The 27414-nt window shown below is 46.0% G+C and overlaps 1 protein-coding gene across 3 annotated transcripts in view; it reads left to right on the forward strand.

The window, feature by feature from the left end:
• Positions 1 to 4428, forward strand: part of STK10 (serine/threonine kinase 10) — a 212631-nt gene extending 208203 nt beyond the window's left edge. For all 3 annotated transcript variants that reach the window (XM_068277145.1, XM_068277148.1, XM_068277146.1), the window contains exon 19: positions 1325 to 4428. In XM_068277145.1, coding sequence (XP_068133246.1) covers positions 1325 to 1462 — 138 coding nt within the window. In that variant the 3' untranslated portion in view covers positions 1463 to 4428. The remainder of the gene's footprint in view (positions 1 to 1324) is intronic.
• The last annotated feature ends 22986 nt before the right edge of the window (positions 4429 to 27414 follow it).

Raw genomic sequence — 27414 nt, forward strand, 5'->3', positions numbered from 1 at the left:
ACATATACCCTGACTACATATACTGGCCACATATACCCCCCACTACATATACTGGGCACATATACCCCCGACTACATATACTGGCCACATATACCCCCGGCTACATATACTGGCCACATATTCCCCTGCCTACATATACTGGGGACATACAGTGGGTTGCAAAAGTATTCTGCCCACTTGAAGTTTTCCTCATTTTGTCACTGAACGAGCTGCAGAGATCAACAGCTCAGGTGGGGGAATCTTTCCATAGGACAACTATTAGTCGTGCACTGCACAAAGTTGGCCTTTATGGAAGAGTGGCAAGAAGAAAGCCATTGTTAACAGAAAAGCAGAAGAAGTCCTGTTTGCAGTTTGCCACAAGCCATGTGGGGAACACAGCAAACGTGGAAGAAGGTGCTCTGGTCAGATGAGACCAAAATGGACCTTTTTATCCAAAATGCAAAACGCTATGAGTGGTGGAAAACTAACACTGCACATCACTCTGAACACACCACTCCCACTGTCAAATATGGTGGTGGCAGCATTATGCTCTGGGGGTGCTTCTCTTCAGCAGGGACAGGGAAGCTGGTCAGAGTTAATGGGAAGATGGTTAGAGCCAAATACAGGGCAATCTTGGAAGAAAACCTCTTGGAGTCTGCAAAAGACTTGAGACTGGGGCCGAGGTTCACCTTCCAGCATGACAACGACCCTAAACATAAAGCCAGGGCAACAATGGAATGGTTTAAAACAAAACATATCCATGTATTAAAATTGCCCAGTCAAAGTCCAGATATAAATTGAATAGAAAATCTGTGGCAAAATCTGAAAACTGCTGTTCACAAACGCTGTCCATCTAATCTGACTGAGTTGGAGCTGTTTTGCAAAGAAGAATGGGCAAGGATTTCAGTCTCTAGATGTGCAAAGCAGGTAGTGACATACCCTAAAAGACTGGCAGCTGTGATTGCAGCAAAAGGTGGTTCTACAAAGTATTGACTCAGGGGGCTGAATAATTACGCACACCCCACTTTGCAGTTATTTTTTTTTTTGAAATGTTTGGAATCATGTATGATTTTCGTTCCACTTCTAACTTGTACACCTCTTTGTACTGGTCTTTCACGTGGAATTCCAATAAAATTGATTCATGTTTGTGGCAGTAATATGACAAAATGTGGAACACTTCAAGGGGGCCGAATGCTTTTGCAAGCCACTGTATTACTAATCGTTTTGATGTTAGTTTGCACTCAGAATTGACATTTGCTCTTTTGATTTTTTTGTACATGAGAAATGCTTAAGATTACTGGATTCATATTTCTACAGCATGTCTAACTAATGTTTGTTATACCAGGCACTAGAAGACGATTTGGAGCAGAAGAAGCAGGAACAGGAAATGTTTTTCCGCATGAGTGAAGAAGTAGTTCCACATGGCGGATCTGTTCAGAAACCTGCCAAGTTCTACACATACAGTTCAGCTGAAGCTTCGTAATTCCATGTTAAGTGAAGAGGACAATGCAGATTGTAGAGGTTATCTCCCGACTGAGCTCAGCAAACTCGTGTTCTTCCTGTGTTGCCAGCTACTTCCTGTAGGGACTTCTAGACTGAGAGAACCAACACTTCCCTATAAAAACTAAGACTTGAAAACTGTGGAGACTGAAAACTATTGAAGCAAGCCAGTGTTCTTCTATTAAGATATGTTTAGATCTTTACTTGTGCCTTTAAAGCCAATGAAACGTTTCATATATAGGAAAGATTAAAGCTACCAGCTGTGGTTTGTCTTTTTGCGTGCATGATCTATCACAACAAAATAAAAAACAGCTTAATGTAGTTCTATTTTAACTAAAAACATATGTTGGCAATGTATCTTTATTCCCTCATGTCTTGACCAATTTTTTTTGTCTAGGAATTAAACTTTGTTTCACTGCTTTCTATGTATTTTACCCAAATATTTCCTCCTTTTTAGTTGGACCTTCAGCATTTCCTTTACTAATGTAAACCTTTCTAAATGTGAATTTTTCACCTCCTCTCTGATGTCGCAGGCCACATTACAGACAACTCTCGTGCTTGTAACGGCATGGCACATCTGCTGCTTAGTAGTTGAAGAAACATCTGGGCATACAGACCTGAGTCCAGAGATGTTCTGTGGTTGATATACTTTGATGTGAAAATGAACATAGCATTAGGATAGATGTCATGGTGGTACAGAGAGCACTGATGAATCTCAGTAACACATTTTTCTGTGAAAGAGAAGCCTTTATTAGTTTCTTGTCAGTTACTATTCTCTGTGCCTCCCCCCCTCCCCCCCCCCCCCCTTCCTTATTAAGAAAGGACTTCTAGGAATAATGTTTAAGCAATGTTGATGCCATCTTTTGCAGATAATGACTGCCTTCCTTGTATTTAAAAATAGTTCATTATCGTATCAGCAATTATGTTATGCAGCAAACATCACACCAACCCTTTATCCCCTGCAATAACACAGCACCTAATCACCATGTGGGGGGGCTGGCCCGTAGCATGACAGTGAGTATTAGGGTACATTGAATTTTATTTTTATTACATATAGTTACATAGTTATTTGGGTTGAAAAAAGACATATGTCCATCGAGTTCAATGACAATTGTGTTACTGAGTGTGGTGGAAGGATGAGCGTTTAAATGGTGTTCCTAAAGATTTGCATTTAAGCGTCCCACATAGTTTGTTAAATAACTTGACAGTGGAACAGTTGGGAGTATTTTCCTTAGGGTATGTGCCAATGTAGAGTGCCTTTAAAATGTTGATTAGGGTTTAATATATTTTACAGCTTTTGACTTGAAATTGTTCAGTGCACTTAGTACTATACAGCAGCTGAAAAGTAGCAGACTGCTGGTCAGTCATTAACAGAGAGCAAGTTCAGCTGTACTTGCACGCTTATTGTACGCATAGGAAAAGCCTACTTAAGACTACTTAATGTTCATGTAAAGCTATATATATTCCATATCCAACTCTGCTATATCTTCTGTTCACTGATGCATTCCCTCACCCACTGCTGCAACTATGGTATGTGATGTCTTGATGACACTGCCAGCTCCTGAATGCGACAGGCATTAGGACATAGGGCTCTATTCACTAAATTTTTCACACATGAGTTATTTATCACCTAACTGATAAAAAATAACCTTTCAGCACATTTACAAGCAAAATAATCGCCCAGAATAAGATGTTCCTGATGAACTTCATTTTATTATTACTTTTCTTACCTAAGAGCTGGTTCACACAGGGGTCTGCCCCGTGTTTACCACCGGCGTTCGGGACTCGGCGTTAAACGCTCCCATTCAAGGGAGCATTTGTACCGAGTTTTTGCCAGCGTTTGCGTGAACGCAGCATTCCGATCCTGACATTCCCTGGAGTTTGAGGCGACCCTGAGTGCTACATGTAGTGTCCTGGGGTGGTTAACCATCGCAGCTAATGTCCCGCTATGGGGAAGAAAAACGCCGACAGCAACTGAAAGCCCGAACGCGACGCCGCTGAACACAACGCCGCTGACAGCCGGGCAGACGCCTGTGTGAACCAGCCCTTAATTATATTGTATTTTTGCTTTAAAAATTAAACATAGAAAAGGTGAAAACAGAAGAAAACAGGTGAAAAGCTTTGTGAATCATGCCCATAATCTAATGGCAAGCAATGGCTGAGGCCTATGCCAGAGTGTCAGAAGTGGCAGTAATATTGTAGGTGCAGTGAAAAGTGTTTAAAGATTTTCTTGTGTTCTGATAAAACTACTAGATGATTGATAAGCTTTCATGTTTTTGTATATGCTTCTCTCTTTGCTGAGTATGCAACTTACACTTGGACTGTACAGAGGTGAGGAGGAACTTGGATGAAAGAAGCATCAGCAATATATAGCAATGCAGAGAGTAATGCTAGCCAAACTATAGGAACTACAGTGCCTAGAATTCAGGCTAATGTAGTTTTATTGATGGACAAACACTATTTGGTGTTTGTGGTTTTCTTCAACATACAGGATGGTTGCTTTCCTGAAAGTGTTAATTACCGAATATCAATCTGACCTGTGATGTTGTTTTCTGCTCCTTTTCTGCATTGCATCTATTTTATAGCTTGAGACTAGTTCAGTTCATAGGACAATGTAAATCTGATATGGAGTTGACCTCTTGTTTGCAGCAGGAAATATATCAAATCCATCTCCAACACAAGTGACTGTTTCCAGCAGAAAGTCTATAAATCTCACAATTTCAGTTTGCCAAGTGCTGCTAACTTCTGGAATGCAATATTTTTGTTTATACCCAATGTGTATGTCTGTTAAAATAATATCTTTATTTACCTATTCCAAAGTGATTTTCATTTGAAAGAACAAGAAAAACTCGTATACAGTTAAAATATTTTTCTGCTGGGGTTAAACACTGTAAAATGTATATAAGAGATTCTAATAAAGTAACAAGAGGTTAAATGTAAATGGAATAATTGTACTTGGGTGAATTTATTTTACTAAACAACCACAACTATCGTTGCGCTCAATGTTAACAAGATATGAGTCACTTTGCAGGCTGCAAGCAGTATCCTCCTGTAGCAGGCGAGTCAACGTCTTATATAGACCTGCTGCACTCCTGTATGCAGGGATGAGGACACTTTGATCCGCTCAGCTCCTCTGTACTGCTATCAGTCTCAGATAAAGCTGAGCACAGAGGGAAAACATAGGGTGTAACGTTTGCATAAGCACACACCCTTACTGCAATGTCACACAGGTTGTAAAGTGCTGTCACCAGAGTTCAGCGATGGGACCAATCACACCCCTCAAAGTGCCTGCTTACCTGCAGGTTGCTTTATAATGTAGCAGATTAGGCAGCCATTGCCTCCAGTGCTCAGGGTCTAAAAACACAGATGTACTCTGCATAGGCCTTGTTTTATAAAGGGTTGTGTGATAAACAACAAAATCATATTGGTAAAATGCTGCATTAGGTATTTTAGACTTTTGTTTAATTCATAAAGATTTTCACAGGTGCAGTAGAAGTTCAGTAATTTTAACAAAAAAAAAAATGGGCTTCAATTCACAAAAACCTGTTCGGTAACAGCAGGAGTATCGATTTGTCTCTGTTTTGTTACATGCTGTACTTGTAAAAGGCATCCCCGACATCCCTTTAGAGGTACATGTTTGTTATACTCACTCTGAATCAGAGCCGGGACAAGGTCCTCCAGCACCCAAGGCTGAGACACCAAAGTGCGCCCCTCCATCCCTGCCACCCCAGGCATCACACACTGATTGTTATTAGACTAAGAGGTGCCACAGGGCCCACAACCTCCCCAACACCTTAATATGTAGTTATCTGGCTTGCAGTCACTGCCATGTATCCCCTTTTCTTATTTCTTTCTGCTTTAAACACAATTAGGAATGACAGCTGAATGAATTCTGCGCCCCCTCTTACACTGCGCCCTGAGGCTGGAGCCTCTCCAGCCTATGCCTCGGCCCGGCCCTGCTCTGAATCGCAGTCTTTCTTACACACAAAAAAATGCTACACTTTAGATGAACTTCCAAGAAACCTTAAACATGCCATGCTTAGATTTCCCCACTTGCTCCTCTGCATCTTCAAACAGAAATTTAAAGGGTTAAATGTCGTAAGTGCTTCAGGGGAAATCTCTTTTGTGTGGGCTCTCTCCTCTGCTGCCTGGGGGGGTAGAGATGCTTGACCCTTCCGTGAACATGTTGCATCCTATCGGAGGGAGTAGCAGGACACAGAGGCTGTTCCTATTGGCTCTCTGCTCCTGTCAGTCATGGGTTATCCCTCTCTGCTTCTGTGAGTCATGAGCAGTTTCCACCACATCAAAACTGGAGGTAAGCACTGCACATGTTTCTGGGCTTTACTGCATGCTTTAATCTTCATGAATTGACATTGAGGTGTTTACCGCACAAGTCGGTAATTTTTCTCACTGCTCAGTAATTTCTGCTTGTGATGCAGTAATAGCTTTTATGAATTTACATTTTCCTAAATGCTCGGTAAAATTAGCTGTTTTCTGCATTGTGCATGCAGCAAATGCTTTATTAACCAGCTGGGCGGTATGGACGAGCTCAGCTCGTCCATCACCGCCGGAGGCTGCCGCTCAGGCCCTGCTGGGCCGATTTCCACGAAATAAAAAGCAGCACACGCAGCCGGCATTTTGCCAGCCGCGCGTGCTACCTGATCGCCGCCGCAGCGCGGTGATCCGCCTCGTGCAGCGGCGAAAGAGGGTCCCCCCAGCCGCCCGAGCCCAGCGTAGCCGGAACAAACAGTTCCGGCCAGCGCTAAGGGCTGGATCGGAGGCGGCTGATGTCAGGACGTCGGCTGACGTCCATGACGTCACTCCGCTCGTCGCCATGGCGACGAGGTAAGCAAAACAAGGAAGGCCGCTCATTGCGGTCTTCCTTGTTAATTCTGATCGCCGGAGGCGATCAGAATGACGCGTCCGGAGCGCCCTCTAGTGGGCTTTCATGCAGCCAACTTTCAGTTGGCTGCATGGAATAGTTTTTTTTTAATTAAAAAAAAAACCCTCCCGCAGCCGCCCTGGCGATCTTAATAGAACGCCAGGGTGGTTAATTCAAGGCCATTGTGTAACAATGTTTTGGCAAACCAATCCCTGCTAAAAGAAAAAAAAAATCTATGTACGTAGATTACAGTAGAGTATTACAGTATCATGTAATACTCTCTAACTGCAAGGCAGTATGCTCTCCTACTCTCCACCGCACCAGCCGCAGTCAGTAATGGTGGTATTATTATTATTTATTGTATTTATAAAGCGCCAACATATTACGCAGCGCTGGACATTAATTTAGGTTACAGACAATATTTAGGGGTGACAAACCGCAATATGACAATACAGGAATACAAGAAAACCAGATCACACAGCACAGTATGAGTACCAGGTAATGCTTAGTCAGTCACTGGAGGGGAGCATGGAGATTAGGCAAGTTAGGTTCACTCAAATGCATAGCATGGGTGCACAGTAATGGAGGTGCATGATCAGGTAGGACACAAAAGGAGGACCCTGCCCAAAGGCTTACAATCTAGAGGGAGAGGTAGGGACACGAGAGGTAGGGGACCAAAGTTCAGCTGTGGGTTTAGACCAATTGTGAGGGGTGGTAGACCAGAGTGAAAAGGTGAGTTTTGAGGGCCTTCTTGAAGGTGTTGAAGGAGGGGGCTGCCCTAATGGGTGGAGGTAGGGAGTTCCATAGTGTTGGAGCGGCTCTTGAGAAGTCTTGGAGGCGTGCATGGGACTGGATGATGCAGGGGATGGTCAGGCGAAGTTCATTGGAGGAGCGGAGTGAGCGGCTTGGTGTGCATCTCTGAGTAAGATCAGAAATGTAGGTTGGACAGGTTTTGTGGACGGATTTATAGGCCAGACACAATATCTTGAATCTGATTCTGGACTGGATAGGAAGCCAGTGGAGGGATTCACGGAGGGGAGCCGCCCTGGTGTAGCGATGGGAGGAGTGGATAATTCTGGCTGCCACATTCATGATGGACTGCAGTGGGGCTATTCGGGTCATTGGGAGACCAGACAGAAGGGCATTGCAGTAGTCGAGGCGGGAAATTATGAGGGCATGGATGAGGAGTTTGGTGGTGTCAGGGGTCAGGAAAGGGCGAATCTTACAGATGTTACAAAGGTGGAAGTTGCAGGACTTTGTGAGGTTTTGGATGGGGGGAGTGAAGGAGAGTGCGGAGTCCATGGTGACACCCAGACAGCGGGCTTGAGAGGTAGGGCGAATGGTAATGTGGTTAACAGTGACCTGCACATCTGGGAGGTCCAGGGATGACCGGGGTGGGAAGATCATAAATTCCGTTTTGTCTAGATTTAGTTTCAGGAACCTAGCGGACATCCAGGAGGAGATGGCAGAGAGGCAGGAGGAGACCTTGTCCATGGTAGTGGTGGATATGTCAGGGGTGTGGAGGTAGATTTGGGTGTCATCTGCATACAGATAATAGTTAAAACCCATGGAGGAGATACATTTGCCAATGGAGGATGTGTATAGGGAGAACAGTAGGGGGCCAAGGACCGAGCCTTGGGGGGCGCCCACTGAGAGGTGGTTGGGGGTGGACGAGGACTCATTGAAGGAGGTCGTGAAGGAGCGGTTGGAGAGGTAGGATGAAAGCCATGTCAGGGTGAGATCGTGAATGCCCATGGATTGGAGGGACTGGAGGAGTAGGGGATGATCCACTGTATCAAAAGCTGCTGAAAGGTCAAGGAGGAGGAGAATGGAGTATTTACCTTCAGCTTTAGCTAAGGCAAGGTCATTGACCACTTTGGTGAGAGCCGTTTCGGTTGAGTGGGCAGGCCGAAATCCAGATTGCAGTGGGTCTAGTAGTGAGTTGGCATTGAGGTACTGGGTCAGGCGTTTGTGAACCAGACACTCAAGGAGTTTTGAGGCGAAGGGGAGGAGGGAGATCGGGCGGTAGTTGGAGGGTAGCGAGGGGTCGAGGGACGGTTTCTTGAGCAGGGGCAGTACTGTGGCCTGCTGGAAGTCTGAGGGGAAGATGCCTGTGGATAGGGAGAGGTTAAATAGGGTAGTGAGGACTGGGGCTAGATCCGTGAAGTGAGGCTGAAGTAGATCAGAAGCGATAGGGTCAAGGGGGGAGGTAGTGGTATGGGAAGTCTGCAGTAGGTGTTTGACTTCCTCAGTGGTAGTAGGAGTGAAAGGAGGTGAGGGGAGGATAGGGTGGAGGAGGAGCTGGTTGTGAGCGGGTGGGAGGTGAAGATTGGATATTTCCCGACGGATGGAGATTTTGTTGGTGAAGTGGGTGGCTAAATCTGTGGCAGAGAGGGAGAAAACAGAAGGTGGGGGGTGGGTTTAAGCAGGGAGTTGAAGGTGCCAAAAAGACGCGGGGGATTGGAAGCTTATGCTCCGATGAGCTTGGTTAAGTATTCCTGCTTCACATGAGCAAGGGCAATGTGGAACTGCAGCAGGTTAGTCTTGTACTGTAAGAAATCCTGGTTTAGTCGAGTTTTCCTCCATTTTCATTCAGTGGCACGTGTTTCCCTCTGGAGGTTGCGAGTATGGGTAGTGTGCCAGGGCTGGGGGTTAGGGGGTCGGTTGCGGCGGAATATTGGTGGAGCAGCTTTCTCTAGGGCTGATGAGAGTTTTGTGATACTGAGCTGCAGCAACATTAGGACAGGTTAGGGTGGGGAGAGTGGAGGAGAGGCCATGGAGGGAGTCAGCAAGGACGCCAGGGTTGAGCTTGCGTAGGTCTCGCTGCCATCGACCAGGTGGGTGGGCGGGTAGTTTGGAGGTGCCTTCCGTGAGGAGGTTGAAGGTGAGAACGTAATGGTCTGAGGATGGAAATGGTGAGATGTCGAGGTCTGCAATGGTGGTGGATTTAGTGAATATAAGGTCGAGAGTGTGACGTGCAGTGTGAGTGGGGGCGTTGGTGTGTTGTACTATGCCATGTGAGTTGGCTATGGTGAGTAGCCGGGTCACAACAGAGTTCTTGGGTTCATTGATGGGAATATTGAAATCCCCTAGGATGATGGTGGGGAGGTCAGAGGAGAGGATGTGTGGGAGCCAGGAGGCAAGGTTGTCGAGAAATTGTCGTGTGGTATACAAACATCCAGACTAGAGTAGTGTGCGCTCTAGGAGAGCGAGAGAGAGTACTGCCGGGCATTAAGGCCCAGTGCACACCAAAACCCCGCTAGCAGATCTGCAAAATGCTAGCAGATTTTTAAACGCTTTTTGTTATTTTTCTGTAGCGTTTCACCTAGCATTTTGCGGTTTTGGGAAGCAGTTTTGGTGTAGTAGATTTCATATATTGTTACAGTAAAGCTGTTACTGAACAGCTTCTGTAACAAAAACACCTGCAAAACCGCTCTGAACTGCCGCTTTTCAGAGCGGTTTGCGGTTTTCCTATACTTTAAATTGGAGGCAGAAACTCCTCCGCAATCCAAAAAATGCCTCACCCCGGGAGTATGCGGTTCAGCAAAACGCCTCCCACTCTGGTGTGAACCACCCCATTGAGATACATTGACCAAGCGTATCTGCAGCTGCAAGCGGCTGCAAAAACACCAAAAAACCCGCTCGGTGTGCACCAGCCCTAAGAGATGATTACAGACTGGTTGCAGTCGTTACAGGTAGAATTGATTTAGGCTAGGTTTACACTGGGGCATTGTGGTGCACTAGCAAATACAATGGAATTATATTGTAATAGTACGTAACACCTCGACGTGTTAACAGTGCCGTGAAATCAATCGGCATAACACAAGGCATGCTATAGGTTTCAAGGCAGTGTCAACATTTATGGTTGCAGTAAAGCATACTTTTCATGTACTGTATGCTTCACTTTGTATAGTGTTGCACACATTAAATTCAAAGTAAAGGTAGATACACAGTAGCTGTCCAAGTGTTCAGCATGCTATTTCGATGTGTAAGATGGGTCAGTCAGCACCACTGACCAGTTCATAGTCAAATGAATGATACCAGGACCATTTTGACTTCATAGTGCTTTTATTAAGAATGGCATTGATGTAGAAATTGTGACATTTTGGGGCCATATAATGCAGCTACTTATTCAAGCTTATCAAACAAATTCTGCTTTACCTACACATTTGTATAGCATCATGGTACACAAACAGCTAATAGGATCACAGTATCAACCACCAATGACATTACACATCTTCAAGAGGACCCGATGGAAGACTAATACCAACTGTTATATCCAATTAAAAAGAAAGTCAGAATATGCACTGCTGCACTATAATCCTCCAGATAATTAAATGAACACTACAGCGGAAAAAAAGAATCAGTTAACATCTTCCAAAACTGACTGGTTTTAGACTAGTTCATCTCTTCATAGGGGATTCTTACCTAGGAACTTCAGCCTAAACAAACATACTGTCATTAAGTTACATTAGTTATGTTAATTAAAATAGATAGGTAATATTATCTCTTACCCACCCTGTTTTAAAAGGACATGCAAATGTTTGTGATTTCATGGGGGCAGCCATCTTTTTGGTTAAAAGGAGGTGACTGAGCATGAGAGACAGTTCCAACTGTCCTGTGTCCTGATCACCCCTCCCATCTGCACAAGCTAGGCTTCAAATCTCAAATTCAAAATGTTAAAAAAAAATTGCACCAAAACAGCAGAACGAGAACATCATCAGAAATCCCATCATGCTTTGCACAGCATCAGGGGAAAGGTGCCCAGGCAGTTTTCTTCTGTGCAGCTAAAAATGAGGCTTGGGTAAGAAAAAAAAGGTCTGATACTGTGAAACTGTTAAAGAAACACCAAGCCTTTTCAGTTCTGCAGAGTAGATTTTTAGTCTGGAAGTTCACTTTAAAGAGACTCTGAAGCGAGAATAAATCTCGCTTCAGAGCTCATAGTTAACAGGGGCATGTGTGCCCCTGCTAAAACGCTGCTATCCCGCGGCTAAACAGGGGTCCCTTCACCCTCAAACCTACCCCCGCAAGACTTGGTCGCAAAGTTGGTCGTGAAAAATCTCTTCCTGGAGGCAGGGCTAACGGCTGCAGCCCTGCCTCTAGTCGCGTCTATCAGACGCGCATCACCGCCTCTCCCCCGCCCCTCTCAGTGAAGGAAGACAGGGGTGGGGGAGAGGCGGAGATACGCGTCTGACAGGCCTGCGGCGGTTAGCCCTGCCCCAATGCGGAAGCACTCCCCCGCTGTACGGAGGGGATTTGGGGGTGAAGGGACCCCCGTTAAGCCGTGGGATAGCGGCGTTTTAGCAGGGGCACGCATGCCCCTGCTATCTATGAGGTCTGAAGCGAGATTTATTCTCGCTTCAGACTCTCTTTAAGGTGGCCACACACCATACAATTTTCATGCAATGTGACTGTACAATTTTTATACAATCTTACCAACATTCATGTAGTATAACAGCACTTGGTGATTGATTCAGGTGTGGCCACCTTTAGGGCCCATTTACACTTAATCAGTTTGTGTGCGTTAGTATGCATTTTTTCCATAGCAGTGCATTGTAAAAAAGATTTCAGTTAAAATTGCGTTGTGTGAAAGGTGCCATAAGATAACATGGGCATTACTTTGAAAAATCGGTTTTCTTTCAGTTATAACCGAGAGTGAGGGCCCTTTTCCACCAGCGCGTTTGCGCTGGCTGAATCGCAAAACCGCAAACCGCTAGCGATTTTACAATCGCTACGGTTTGCTTTTTAACATAGGAATCGCGGTAGGTCATTTCCACTACCGCGATTCGCTTTTGTCGGGAACGCGAACGCGCGGCGGAGCGATAATTGCCGCGATTTTGCTATGCAGTGCATAGCATAGCAAAATCGCGGCCGCAAACGTCGGGGGAATCGCCGGTTTTGCGATTCAGCAATCGCTAGCGTTCAGCGTGAACGCTAGCGATTGCAGGTGGAAAAGGGCCCTAAGGGCCTGTTTCCACTACACGCAGATTGAATGCAGTAAAACTGACTCCAATGAATGCCTATGGGAAAATCTGCATCACAAAAATTGTGTTTAGTGGAAACAGGCCCATAGACATTAAACTGTAATATCACACACTTGAGCTATAGGGAAACGGACATTACCTTGTGTGACGAATCAAAGTTTATTCGTCGTAAAAAAGTAGTTACAGCCTTATAAAATATTTCCTGTCGCCACTATTAAAAAGTGACAGATAGGGAAAGGCTTAATTTACAAAAAGATCAGGGAAGCCAGGGGTTAACAGTTCCTCTCCCTGGTCAAATGTAGCAAACCCTGGCTCTTTGGTAGCTTCTAATTACAGCTCTTCTCACCTCTGTGTTAAAGCGGTTCCCCCAGCATCCCTGGAAAGGTTATTGCTCATCCATCAGAGATTAGATGGACAGAAGCTAATAAACCGCCCCTTTCCTCCAGACTGGTAGGAACCGATCACAGCAGGGGGTTCTCTCAGGATTACCTCAGCTGAAGGATCAAAGAGAATCCATCTCCCAGCTGACCTTTCTGTGATCTCACAAATATGAAATCCATCTTTTGTCATAAAGATGACTTTCCAAATAGGCAACGGCCTTTAGAACCCGCTTATTATGAAATTCGGAACAAACCACACAATTGGATGTTTCCGAATTAAAGGTAAGCCCTGCCAAAGCAGAGCTATGCATTTTGGGGTCACCGTTCACTCTAAACCCCCTAAGTTTGATATCATTGTTAAATTCGGATCGACCTGAAAATGTTATTCGATTTAACATAACCTGTATGGTTTGAAGATTAGCACACCTATCATGACTCAGATATAATTTTGTGTTCATGCGAGGGGCGAGCAGATCTCCTGTTCCAAAGAGGTGTGTGATCCACTCCCCCTAACCCCTCCTTGCTGGAGTGGGGGCTATAACCACAGAGAGCCCAGAAAGCCCTGAAGTCCTTTACCTTTAATCTGACGCCTAGTAACATCCTGGCAGCCTGCAAGGACACGGGCCAAAACCTCCATCTTGGAACTATTTCTAACAAAGGCCTGTTGGCCGCATGGCAGCCGCCATTTTGGACTTAACGCCAAAGACTTGTGATTGGCTCATGGACTACCAATAACGATATTTGAACTGTATATTCGGACATTCTGTTTCTTTTCATCTCTTCTCTCTGTCAAATCAACCTGTTCTAAAATAAGCTGTGTGTATGTAGTTTAGAAATAAACTAACGACTTTTATCGTTCAGTCGTGTGCCTTTTCTGATCATCTGATTGCTGCTATAACGAATCTGCCCTCTGAAGAGTCAGTCATACTACCGCATTGTTTTATGATTTCCTTATAAATTGTTGATTTGCTAGCTAGGTTGTAAATAACCGTTTCTTCTTTCTAGGATTAGCTAGTACCAGATTTCCTGTGCAAAATCGATAACTTTCGTTTCTCGATTGTAAACACAATTCGAGATTGCATCATATAGGGACCCAGTAACCTTTCTTTAACGTCACATTGCTCACAGTCTTTAAGCCGTCGGAAGTGACTATTCCCCGAATGGTGACTGGAGCGTGTTAAACGTGATTGGGCTGGCTACCGTATTATGATAGCGTTGGGGTCTCTTCGCCCTAGTTGGAGACTGTCTGCTCCTCAATCCCGCAGTGGTGGCAGTGTATTCACCCGATTTCCAGCGCGAAATCGATATTTTTTTAGTTTACAGATTGTACATACAATCAGAATTGTACATGTATGGGCACCTCCAACCGATCTAAACCGTTTACTACACACACAGTGAATTTGCCTCCAGCAGTCTCTAGTGCATGAGACCTGCATGGCAACAGTGGCCTAGTAATACGGGATTGGTGGATGTTTGTCCCATTACATATTGTCGGCAGCTGCGCGATCAATCTTCATTGTCAGTCTGTTCTCCGTACTCCCTGCGTATGCTAACGGGAGCAGATTTGACGGGATTGGCACTCTCTGTCGCTTTTTCTTTCTTCCCTCTGACGATCCAGCAACCGGTCTCGTTGTCCGTCTGCGCCCGTACTTCCTGCGTACGCTAACGGGAGCAGATCTCGACGGGATCGCGGGGCTGGATTGTCACACTTTGGACATTCAGTTGTAACTGACAGCTGCTGATATATAACTGACAGCAACTGGTACATTTCAGTTCTGACAAAATCCTGTCAGAACTGGATGGGATCACTGTAAAATGAAAATGGTGAGCTTCTCAGAGGAACTGATGGCGAGGTAAGTATGCTACGTCATGTGTTTATTTTAAATAATTTTATTAGCTTCAGGTTCCCTTTAATGTCTTTTTAACGGAAATCTTTTTCACAATGCACTGCTATGGTAAAAACGCGTACTAACGCACACTAACTGATTAAGTGTAAATGGGCCCTAAGGGTGAGCAGTCCACACCTCCCACCATATGAGGCTCACCAGATAATGTTTCCGAGTCACATATCTTATTAATATCTGATGTATAGTCAGACACTGTAACTTAAAGGGAACCTAAACAGAGGGATATGGATGTTTCCTTTTAAACAATACCAGTTGCCTGGCAGTCCTGCTGATCTCTTTGACTGCAGCAGTGGCTGAATCACACCTGAAACAAGCATGCAGCTAATCCAGTCTGACTTCAAGTAAACATCCGGACTAAAAATCGACTCAGCAGCACTGAAAAGGCTTTGTGTTTCTTTAACAGTTTCACGGCATCAGAACTTTTTCTCTTATACAAACCTCATATTTAGCTGCACAGAAGAAAACTGCCCGGGCTTTTTTCCCCTGATGCTGTGCAAAGCATGATGGGATTTCTGATTTTGTTCTCTTTCTGCTGTTTTGGTGCAATTTTTTTTTTTACATTTTGAATTTGACATTTGAAGCCTAGCGTGTGCAGCTGGGAGGGGTAATCAGGACACAGGATAGTTAGAACTGTGTCTCCTGCTCCTTGTCACCTCCTTTCAACCAAAAAGATGGCTGCCCCCATGACAAAGATGGCAGCCCCCATGAATCACAAACATTTGCCTGTTCTTTTAAAACAGGGTGGGTAAGAGATTATATTATCTATCTATTCTAATTAATATAACTAATGTAACTTGATGACAGTATGTTTGTTTAGGCCGAAGTTCCCCTTTCAGTCAGAGCACCTGATCTGTATGCTTGTTGAGGGGCTGTGGCTAAAAGTATTAGAGACACAGGATCAGTGGGAGAGTCAGGCAATTGGTATTATTTTACAAGGAAAAATCCTTATCCTTCTCAAGGATTTGCACTCACAAGTATACAGTAGATCATAAGACAGAATTGTATGGTTTGTGTGTGATTAGCTGGCCTGGGCTCCTGCAGTCTCGCATTCTCCCTGGTTAATGCTGGGAATACACAGTTCGTTTTTAGGTGATTAGATGCTTTGATAGATAATTTCCAACATGTCCGATCTCCCTTTCGATTCTTTTGCCGCTCAATTTCTGAAGTGAATGGAAACCGATAAGAAAAATGAGCGGATGATAAGAGAATTGACTGCAGAATCGAGCAGCAAAAACGATCGAGAGCAGAAACGCACAGCAGAAACAAACCGTGTATTCCCAGCGTTAAGCCCTATCTACACCACACAATTTTTTATTTGATTAGATTCATCGATTCGATTCAATCCATCATGTCCGATCGGGATTCCATTCAATCGGTGGTGTGATCTATTTGCCATAGTTTTGCAATGACATTTGACCACATTATCGAATTGAATCCCAATTGGACATTTCGGATTGAATCGAATCGATCAATCGAATTGAATCACACAAAAAAATTGCATGGTGTAGACGGGGCTTAATACCGTTTTACCGGCTGTTTCCACGTGAGTGCAACTCCTGTATCCATGCCACACACTATCCAATACTATGGCTCTTTAAGCCGCAGCTGATCACGCATCAATGGGCAGAATCCGTGTGCATGTCCGTGGCTATGGTCACTAAGCAACCATGCCAAATTAGTGGGAAGTGTGTAAATGCCATACAAATGCAGAAAGTTGACCTGCAGAATTATTCTGCAGTGTAACTGATGCAGTATGAATGCACCCTTAGGGCTCGTTCACACTAGCGATTTTTCAAAATCTCCCTGATCTGATCGGTTTGTTTCCGAAAAGCGGTACATGGGCCATTTTTGAGGCGATTTTGCCTCAATGGAAGGTATAGGAAAAACGCAAACGCTCACAAAATTGCTTTGTGCAGCAATTTGCTTTTGCGTTTTTAAGAAATACCTGAATGGAAAGAGTTCACTTCCTGACTGACGTCTGGAAGTGTAAAAATGCACGGCAAAACCACTTACAAAAGCAGTTTACAAAAAAAACCAGCGCTCAGGTAATCGCCGGGAATCGGAAATAAAAATCGCCTTAAAAAAGCCAAACGCGGACGGACATGGGAACGGAACGCAATGTGAACAAGGCCTTAGGGCTCATTCACACTAGTAAATGCATTTGCAGTGCATGTATAAATGCATGAATTTGTTGCTGTGTTTTTGTGCATTTCTTTGCTTTTTCATGTATTTCTATGCATTTTACTGCAATGTCAAACCACTGTGATGTAATGCAATGGGAAAGAAAACCAGCTGAATTATGGGCTTATCTGCACGATCCACGCGCTGAAACGCACATAGCATGTGTTACTATGCGCTACAGTGCATTTTAATCACTCCCAATACGTTGAAATGCACTGCTCAGCAACCCACTGCTGTACCATGTTTATTGCACACTATGTGCAGTGTGTCATAACTCACTGCAACACATGGAGCTTGAATTTACAAAAGAGTGCTAACTGTTAGCACGGCCGTTTTCGTGAGAATTTTTACGTTTGCGCGCGATTGTGAATTTTCACGCGCAATTAAACGGTTTCGCGTGTAAGCGCAAATTTTTGCGTGAAAATGATAATGGTTTTGTGTGAAAATTTGCTTTTGCGCGCAAAAACATTTACTTGAGCGTGAAAATTAGAGATCGTGCGCAAACGCGAAAATTCACGCGAAAATGACCGTGCTAACAGTTAGCACTCTTTTGTGAATCAAGCCTATAGTGTGAATGAGCCCTTACTGTTGGGGACATACTTACTAAAACATTACCAGGAGACTTCCCGACACCTCCAGGGGAGATCATAAGCTAACAAAAATTTGTCTACTACTAAATGATTAGGCCAGTGGCGTAGCTAAGGAGCTATGGGCCCCAGTGCAAGTTTTACATTGGGGCCCCCCAAGCACTCTATACATAACAATTGATGTGGTGCACCAAAACCTGCCAAGGATAGCCACTGTGTCAGGTGCAAGAAGGGGATGGGGAGCAGTTTGTTAATAACTACCATTCAAAGCATCTATAGAAGTGATTATTACTAGCACAGGACCAATAAAGAGCTAATACTGCGGTTGAGGGAGGGCCCTACGGGGCACCGATGTGGTTGAGACCTCTGCAACCCCTATTGCTACGCCACTGCATTAGGTCAGGGTTACACTTAGCACTTCATGCTTTCATCTGCTGAAAAGCTTTATAGAGAACCCGAGGTGGGTTTGAAGAATATTATCTGCATACAGAGGCTGGATCTGCCTATACAGCCCAGCCTCTGTTGCTATCCCAAACCCCCCTAAGGTCCACCTGCACTCTGCAATCCCTCATAAATCACAGCCACGCTGCTGACAAACAGCTTGTCAGAGCTGGCTGTGTTTATCTCTATAGTGTCAGTCTGCTGCTCTCCCCGCCTCCTGCAGAACTCCAGTCCCCGCCTGCATCCCTTTCCTCCCTGCTGATTGGAGGGAAGGGACAGGGGCAGGGACAGGAGCTATGCAGGAGGCGGGGGAGCAGCTGAGACTGACACTACAGATGTAAACACAGCCTCACAGCACGGCTGTGATTTATGAGGGATTGCAGAGTGCAGGGGGACCTTAGTGGGGTTTGGAATAGCAACAGAGGCTGGGCTGCATAGGCAGATCCAGCCTCTGTATGCAGATAACATTCTTTAAACACACCTCGGGTTCTCTTTAAGCTCATCCAGAGTGTTGGGTCTTGCGTCTCTCAACTTTCTCTTCACAATATCCCAGAGCCGGGACAAGGTCCTCCAGCACCCAAGGCTGAGACACCAAAGTGCGCCCCTCCATCCCTGCCCCCCCAGCCGTCACACACTGATTGCTATTAGACTAAGAGGCGCCACAGGGCCCACAACCTCCCCAACACCTTAATATCTAGTTATCGGGCTTGCAGTCACTCCCATGTATCCCCTTTTCTTATTTCTTTCTGCTTCAAACACGATTAGGAATGACAGCTGAATGAATTCTGCGCCCCCTCCTACACTGCGCCCTGAGGCTGGAGCCTCTCTGGCCTATGCCTCGGCCCGGCCCTGCAATATCCCACAGATTCTTTATGGGGTTCAGGTCAGGAGAGTTGGCAGGCCAATTGAGCACAGTAATACCATGGTCAGTAAACCATTTACCAGTGGTTTTGGCACTGTGAGCAGGTGCCAGGTCATGCTGAAAAATGAAATCTTCATCTCCATAAAGAGAACCCGAGGTGTGTTTAAAGAATGTTATCTGCATACAGAGGCTGGATCTGCCTATGCAGCCCAGCCTCTGTTGCTATTCCAAACCCCACTAAGGTCCCCCTGCACTCTGCAATCCCTCATAAATCACAGCCGTGCTGTGAGGCTGTGTTTACATCTGTAGTGTCAGTCTCAGCTGCTCCCCCGCCTCCTGCATAGATCCGGTCCCTGCCCCTGTCCCTTCCCTCCAATCAGCAGGGAGGAAAGGGATGCAGGCGGGGACTGGAGTTCTGCAGGAGGCGGGGAGAGCAGCAGACTGACACTATAGAGATAAACATAGCCAGCTCTGACAAGCTGTTTGTCAGCAGCGTGGCTGTGATTTATGAGGGATTGCAGAGTGCAGGTGGACCTTAGGGGGGTTTGGGATAGCAACAGAGGCTGGGCTGTATAGGCAGATCCAGCCTCTGTATGCAGATAATATTCTTCAAACCCACCTCGGGTTCTCTTTAAGGCCGCTATCGAAGCATCCTGGGCCTCCATAACACCTGAGCAGTGCCACAGGCTGATTGCCTCCATGCCACGCCACATTGAAGCAGTCATTTCTGCAAAAAGATTCCCGACCAAGTATTGAGTGCATAACTGAACATAATTATTTGAAGGTTGACTCTTTTTGTTTTAAAAACACTTTTCTTTTATTGGTCGGATGAAATATGCTAATTTTTTGAGAAAGAAAATTTGGGTTTTCATGAGCTGTATGCCAAAATCACCAATATTAAAACAATAAAAGGCTTGAACTACTTCAGTTGTGTGTATTTGAATCTAAAATATATGAAAGTCTTATTTTTATCAGTACATTACAGAAAATAATGAACCTTATCACAATATGCTAATTTTTTGCGAAGATCCTGTATATATATATATATATATATATATATATATATATATATATATATATATAGATATATATATATATATATATATATATACATATATATATATATACACGCACGCACGCACGCACGCACGCACACACACTATATATATATATATATATATATATATATACATATATATATATATATATATATATATATATATATATATTCTCCAGGTTTTCTGAATCATTTGTGATACCCTGCATGAGATGCTTACAAATCTCTGCAGAAGCCTTTGTAAATCATGGTGGTTTTTTTTTTACACATTCCAAGTTGTTAGTATATTTTACTAAATGACTGACTTATGACGCCTTACATTGCTGTACAATTCTTATTTTCAAGACGTCTCTAATATGGACTTTCTGTTCTATTTAACAGCCATTCAGCCTATTGTGAGGCAGTGCAGACAATGCAATAAGCAGATAAAAGGATGCATGGGCCTTTTAAACATTAACCTATTGGGGGCTGCACTTGTGGCTGCCTTAGGGCCCATTCACACTAGCGCATTTTGCCGGCAATTTCGGCAAAACGCTCAAGTGCTAGCGCTTTTTAAAGCGCTAGTACTATAATACCCTATGTGCCCGTTCTTACTTGGGCGATTTGCGTTAAATCGCTGGTGATTAATGCAAATCACCAAACGCAAACGTGTAGCCTGCACTATTTTCAGGCGATTTCCCGGCGAGCACGTTTCAGTGCTATAGAAGCGCTAAATGCAATCGCGGGAAAATAGCTGCAGTATCCAGTGATTTTTTTCCGCATTAAATCGCGGAAAATCACTCCCGCAAATGTGTTGCGCTTTTTAAGTGTGAATGGGCCCTTAGTCTGATGTGGTGTAGGATTTACACCACCTGCTTTTACCACTTCCGCTGCGATCGTTGCACCCGAGAGGGGTGATTAAACTGCCATATGACAGCCGACATCTCCCCTCACTAATTAGGAGCCATGGCGATTGGCTCCTGATCACGTGATCACTATGATCGCCGGCTTTTCATAGTGATCAACCTAAGCAGCGGCAGTAGGACAGGAAGAAAAGGACTGGGACTCACCTTCCTGACGTTCCCCCAGTGATCGTTACTCTCCTTCGCTCTGCTCGGCATCCCTGCTCGTTCTGGCTCTGTCGGGTCGTGAGCGAGCAGGGATACCGCGCAGAGCAGAGGGGGCAGAGCTGCTCATCGCTGGAGCTTGGGAGGTGAGTAATGGCTATACGGGGGACACCTATCTATACTGGGGACACCCATGCCTAGCTATCTATACTGAGTATACCGCTGCCTGGCTATCCAAACGCCCCCCGCCACCATCTAAAAATGTTATGGTCCTTAAGAGGGGCAAGGCCGCCGGTCCCCAGGAGGTTAACCAATTGACGACCATAGGCTTACACCCCCTAAAGGGAAACGCAAAACGCATCATAATCTCACGGACATGCGTTTGTTTTTTCTCTAACCAATCCATTGTACGGCTGTAAAAGGAGAGACTCCAGGCTCCTCCTCCTGGGGAAACACAATTAGCAAAAGGATTAAAAGCCCCCACCCTGCCCCTCCTGCCTCAGTATCTTGTGTTTCCGGCCTACCGGGGCACAGTTAGCGTTAGAACATTGGCTGGAGCATGAAGGGCTATACTGTAAAGTTGGAGAGATATCTACCTATCCTGGCCTGTGATCAGGCGTTAGCAGGATAATCTCAGCAGTGCTTAGTCCTGCATGCCGGCGTTACCTGAGCGTGCGCTGGAAAAGGATGCAGTGCAGCGATGGTCTGCCCTCCGCCACTGATGCTCCAACTCGGAGGGTCCACTGTGTATGGGAGCAGGAGCTGGCAAAGCGGTGTCCCCCGCAGGAGAAGCCCCGGCTGCTGAAGAATAGTGTACGCAGCTTTGGAGGGCGGAGCGGATGTGACGTAGGCGCACACGCGCGCCGTCTGACGTTATATATGCGGGCGGCTTGTGGGCAGTTGATGCGGAAGTCTCGGGGTCTTACCTTATATCAGGGGCGCCTCTGGCCTTTTCGTCACTCTAGGCAAGAAAACCTGTGGCGCCCCCCCCCCCCCCCCCCCTCCCCTCTTGCCATGCTGCCGCCATGTCCATAAAATTTGAAAAAAAAAAAAAACTCTAACATGCTGACCTCAGAGCATGTTCAAATACCATGTTTTCACAAATACGTTTTTCCAAAAATAACAATAGTCTGTATCAGGTTCCCCACGGATCAAATGCAGATGCCATGTGCCCCCACAGATCAAATGCAGATACCATGTCCCCCGCAGATCAAATGCAGATACCATGTCCCCCGCAGATCAAATGCAGATACCATGTGCCCCCACAGATCAAATGCAGATACCATGTCCCCCGCAGATCAAATGCAGATACCATGTCCCCCGCAGATCAAATGCAGATACCATGTCCCCCGCAGATCAAATGCAGATACCATGTCCCGCGCAGAACAAATGCTGATACAATGTCTCCTGTAGATCAAATGCAGATACCATGCGCCCCACAGATCCAATGCAGATACCATGTCGCCTGCAGATCAAATGCAGATACCATGTCCCCCACAGATCAAATGCAGATCCCACAAGGACACCATTACGTTTATTTAAATTTATGGACATATATTAACATTATCAAAACACCACTAGTACTTTCATAGTTAAAGTAAACCTGAAGCAAGTTTCTGGATCCCATAGAGCCTTTGTAGGTCCCCGTTGTCCAGCCAGTGGCAGCCACACACGCAGGGCCGTAGCTGCTATAGGAAAAAATCGGCAACTGCCCCAGGGCCCCAGAGCCTGTAGGGGCCCCCAAGGTGTCCCTCCCCATCTTAACTGTTGCTCCCCAGGGACTCTGCAGAGTCTTTAGCAGAGTAGTGTCTCATCTGTGCTGGCAGGCAGGTGAGACACTACACTGATATAGACTCTGCAGGGCTCCAAGGACCACAGTTAAGTTGTGAGGTGATTGGGGGAGGGTCAGCAGCCAGCTCAAGGGCCCGGGGGGGGGGGGGAATTTGGCTGCAACAAAGGGCTCCTAATGACGCTTTTTGGTCGAGGGTTGTCTGTTGGGGGGCCCCCAGGCTAATTTTGCACTAGGGCCCAATTGTTACTTGAACAGGCCCTGCACACACGTACCACCACCTAGCGTTCAGCTGCACACTGTGCCCAAATTTCTGTTTTGCTATGCAGCTGGGTCATAAACACAAATAAATGAATGCGCCCAGACTTTCATCAGCAAAAATGCTAGCGTTTGAACACACTAGGTAGAAACCCTATTGTTGCGGAAAAGCCTGTAAGCCCAACACATTACCTTGAGAACACATCTGTTGTTAACCTTAAGGTGGCCATACATTAGAACGAGTATGGGCAGATTCGACCAAGAGACAAATGTATCTGTAATCGAATCTGATTAGAGATAAATTTGTCTCTAACCGAATCTGCCCATACACTACAGGCCGATTCCCGTCCGATCTCAGCATGAAATCATCAGGGAATCGGCTAAGCCGCCGTGTCCACCTCTCCGCTGCCTCCAAAATGTATAAATGTATGTAGCGTAGTGCATTTATACATTACCTGTCCTGTAGCAGCTCCCGCACGGTGTCCGACCATCTCGCCCAGTAAGCCGCATACACGCTAGCGACGCATAGTGTCTGACGTCAGCCGCTGTGCGCCTTCGTGACATCAGACATAGCGACGCCGGCGTCTATGCGGAACCCAGCAAGATCGATGGAAACCGCGTGGAGGCTGCTACAGGACAGGTAATGTATAAATGCACTACACACTGCATACATTTATACATCGCGGCGGCAGCGGTGGGGGTTTCGTCGTCTCGTCGCTCATTCGCAGTTCGGCCGCCGTACCGACGCGCACCTGACCAACCAACTTTGGACCAATATTTTCCAGCATGCGCGATCGACCGTGCGGCCAATTTCTGTCCTAAAATTGGTCGCTTTGTTGGTCAGGCATGCACTTGGCAGCACCAATTTTCATCCAATTCGATTATAATGGAATTGGATGGTCGATTGGTCGGCAAATGTATGGGCCCCTTAATAATGCTTGGTGAGAATGATTTAACAAATCTTTTTTGGAATGCCTGGTGTTAGTTCTTTCCCAACTAGGCAACACATTAAGAGTAGATCAGATCACAGGCATGTGTTATGTTTGCATTTTATTGAGAGGTCTTGTGAGTAGCTAATGGGTTAACTTACAAATTGAGACTTTCTGCTGACAGACACTGTTATCACACAGCCTAGGCAAAGGAAGGTGTCAATGTTTTATCTATGACAATAGCTCTGGTGTGCTTCTCCTGCTGTGACACTCACCCTGCTGAGCTGCTCTGCAGATTCAGTCTCTGCTGGTCTAGTGAGGCTGTGATCACACTGAATCTGCCGCCATGTCCCGGGGAGAGGAAGGGGGCGGGTCGCCACATTCATCAAGCTCAGCAGGAAGCCGCTGAGTGCCGTGCGTGATCTGCCTGCACATGTCATGCTGGCTGCTCTGCTGATACTTTGTAGGCACCCCCAGACTGAGTGGCCCTTCAGATGCTGTGCCCCTGGGACAGAATCAGATGTCATTCAATGCTCCTTCTGGTCGGCGAGGAAGGGGGCGGGGTTAAAGGCAGAGCACATTGCAACTCCGCTCCACACTGGCCCTGTGTTGGGGAAGGCGGAGTTGCAATGTGCTCTGCCTTTAACCCCGCCCTGGGGGCGGACCTTGGCGGGGGGGGGGGTGTGTGTGAGTTTTCGTTTCCATGCTGGCTGCAGCTTCATGCGTTGTGAAGGTGCGTGTGATTCACAGGCGCACTACAGGGCCAACTGCAGCGTCGCCCCTGGCAACCAATGCGCCTCAGGCAGTCGCTTGTATTGTCTGTCCTGTCAGGCGCCCCTGCCTTATATGGTAGACGCCGGGGCTCGCAGCGGAAGGATCCGCAAAGAAGTATTAATTTGGAGCGGATCTTTCGGAAATCCCTGAAGGGATGCAGCAGGAGACGCCGACAGAGCAGATGGAAGGATCTATGGCACAGTCTCCAGCAGCAAACAGCGCGGATGTGGTAATGTATAAGACCAAATGACTCAGAAGTGGGAGGGAGACTGAGATTTTTTCTGGAGGAATAGGAAAAGATAAACCTAGATATTTTTGTGTTGAACACTATAAAGGAAGGTTATCGCCTAGAATTTTTAGTTACTCCTCCAGACAAGTTTTTCCTCAATCCACTCCCAAAGGACTTGGAGATGGCATTAGGGATGAAAGCAACAATTTCTTCCATTTTGTCAATGAATGTAAAAAAACGGTCCAAGAGAAAGAGAAGAACAAGGGGTTCTATTCTCATGTATTCCTGATAAAAAAGGCAGCAGGCAAATTTCGTTTCATTTTGAATTTAAAAAAGCTAAACCTATTCCTAAAGTACAAAAGGTTCAGAATGGAGAGCATATATTCAGTGCGCCAGCTATTGAACAAGGGGGATTTTTTTGTGAATCTGGACTTGCAGGACGCCTACCTACATGTACCGATATGGGAGAGGCATCAGAAGTATTTAAGATTCGCAGTAAAAACAGAGACACAGATACTTCATTTCCAATTTGTGGCCCTGCCCTTTGGAATAGCATCCACCCCCAGAGTATTCACAAAGATAATCTCAGAGATCATGAAACCTTTGAGATTACAGGGAATAGCGATCATACCATACTTGGATGACATATTGATACATGCACAGTCCAGACAAAAGATAGAGGCACACAAGCAGATAGTGATGCAGATGTTCTCAAGGCTGGGATGGATCATCAATTTACAAAAGTCGAACCTGGTACCATCACAGGAGGTAACCTTTCTGGGTTACCTCATAGACTCGAATCAGACAAAAATGTTTTTACCAAGAGAAAAGAAGCAAAAGCTAAAAGACGCATTAGTACAGTTACAGGGACAGGCACAAGTAACGCTAAGGCAGATAATGAAGGTGGTAGGGCTCATGACCGCAGCGATGCCGGCCATCACTTGGGCTCAACTGCACAGCAAAAAGCTACAAAACTTTCTTCTGGACAGTTGGGACAAATCGCCAAGGACTTTGGAAAAAATAGTGAAAATCCCAGAGGAGGTGAAAGATTCACTAAGGTGGTGGACAAACAACGTGAATTTAAACCAGGGCAGAAAATGGACCCAACAGGAGGTAGTGACAGTCACGACAGATGCAAGCAGCAGCGGATGGGGAGCAGTTTGCAGAGAATTTCACTTGCAGGGTCAATGGAACAGGAAGGATCAGCAACAGTCGTCAAATGCAAAGGAGCTAAAAGCAGTGGGTCTAGCATTGAAAGGGTTTCAGAGTCAAATAGAAGGCAGAGATGTGCTAGTTTTGTCGGACAACATCACGACAGTATCATACCTGAACAAGCAGGGGGGAACAAGAGTGGAAAACCTGCTAGTGTTGAGTCTAGAGATTCTAGAGTGTGCAGAAGAGCATGTCAGTTCGGTAGCGGCCACCCATCTCAAGGGCAGTCTAAACTAGCGGATTTTCTGAGCAGAACAAAACTAGACCAGACAGAATGGAGTCTAAATAAGGAGGTGTTTCAGTTAGTGGCACAAAGGTGGGTGGAACCAGAGGTATACCTGTTTGCCAGCCCAAACAACAAAAAACTAGACAGATTCATGTCCCTTCACCGGAGCGGCCAGCCGACGGCAGTGGACGCCCTGTCGCAACCTTGGCCTTTCCACACAGTGTTTGCATTCCCTCCATTACCCTTAATAACAAAGGTAATCAGGAAATGGGAGCTAGAAAAGGCAAATATGATTCTAATAGCGCCCTGGTGGCCAAAGCGGGCATGGTTCACACAGCTGTGGGAAAAGTCAGGAGGACTTTTTGGGAAACTCCCAAACAGAATAGACTTGTTACACCAGGGACCAATATATCATCCCAATCCAACTCTGTTCAGCTACACGGCTTGGTTTCTGAGGAAGACCTGCTAAGGAAAAAGGGGCTTTCAGAGAAAGTGATACAGACTCTATTAAAGTGCAGGAAGCCAGTCACTAGAAAAATTTATGGGAAGGTATGGAAAGTGTATTTGGCCTGGTGTGCAAAAGAGAACAGGTACAGGCACAGCATGGCTGACATTTTAGATTTTTTTCAAAAAGGGGTGGATATGGGTTTGGCAGTGAGCACACTAAAGGTAGCCATACACTGGTCGATTTGCCATTAGATCGACCAGCTGACAGATCCCTATCTGATCGAATCCGATCAGAGAGGGATCGTATGGCTGCCTTTACTGCAAACAGATTGTGAATCGATTTCAGCCTGAAACCGATCACAATCTGTGGAGCCGCCGCTGCCGCCTGTCCCCCCCCCCCCCCCCCGCATACATTACCTGACGCTGGCTCCCGGGCATCTTCTCCGCATCTCCTCCACGCTGCACCCGCTCCATCCCGGCGCTTCCTGTGTCACTCCGTGACCAGGAAGTTCAAATAGAGCGCCCTCTATTTGAACTTCCTGGTCACTGCAGTGACAGGAAGCGCCGGGATGGAGCGGGTGCAGCGCGGAGAAGACGCCCGGGAGCCAGCGTCAGGCAATGTATACCTGATCGGATCGGCCGCCGCTAGCGACGCGCTCCCTACCCGCGGGCGATCGAGGGTAATTTCCCGCACGGCGCGATCGACGGACCGATCCGATTTCGGGAGGAAATCGGATCGGCGGG

Source organism: Hyperolius riggenbachi, chromosome 3 (genome assembly GCF_040937935.1).
Source record: "Hyperolius riggenbachi isolate aHypRig1 chromosome 3, aHypRig1.pri, whole genome shotgun sequence".
Taxonomy (NCBI): Eukaryota; Metazoa; Chordata; class Amphibia; order Anura; family Hyperoliidae; genus Hyperolius; species Hyperolius riggenbachi.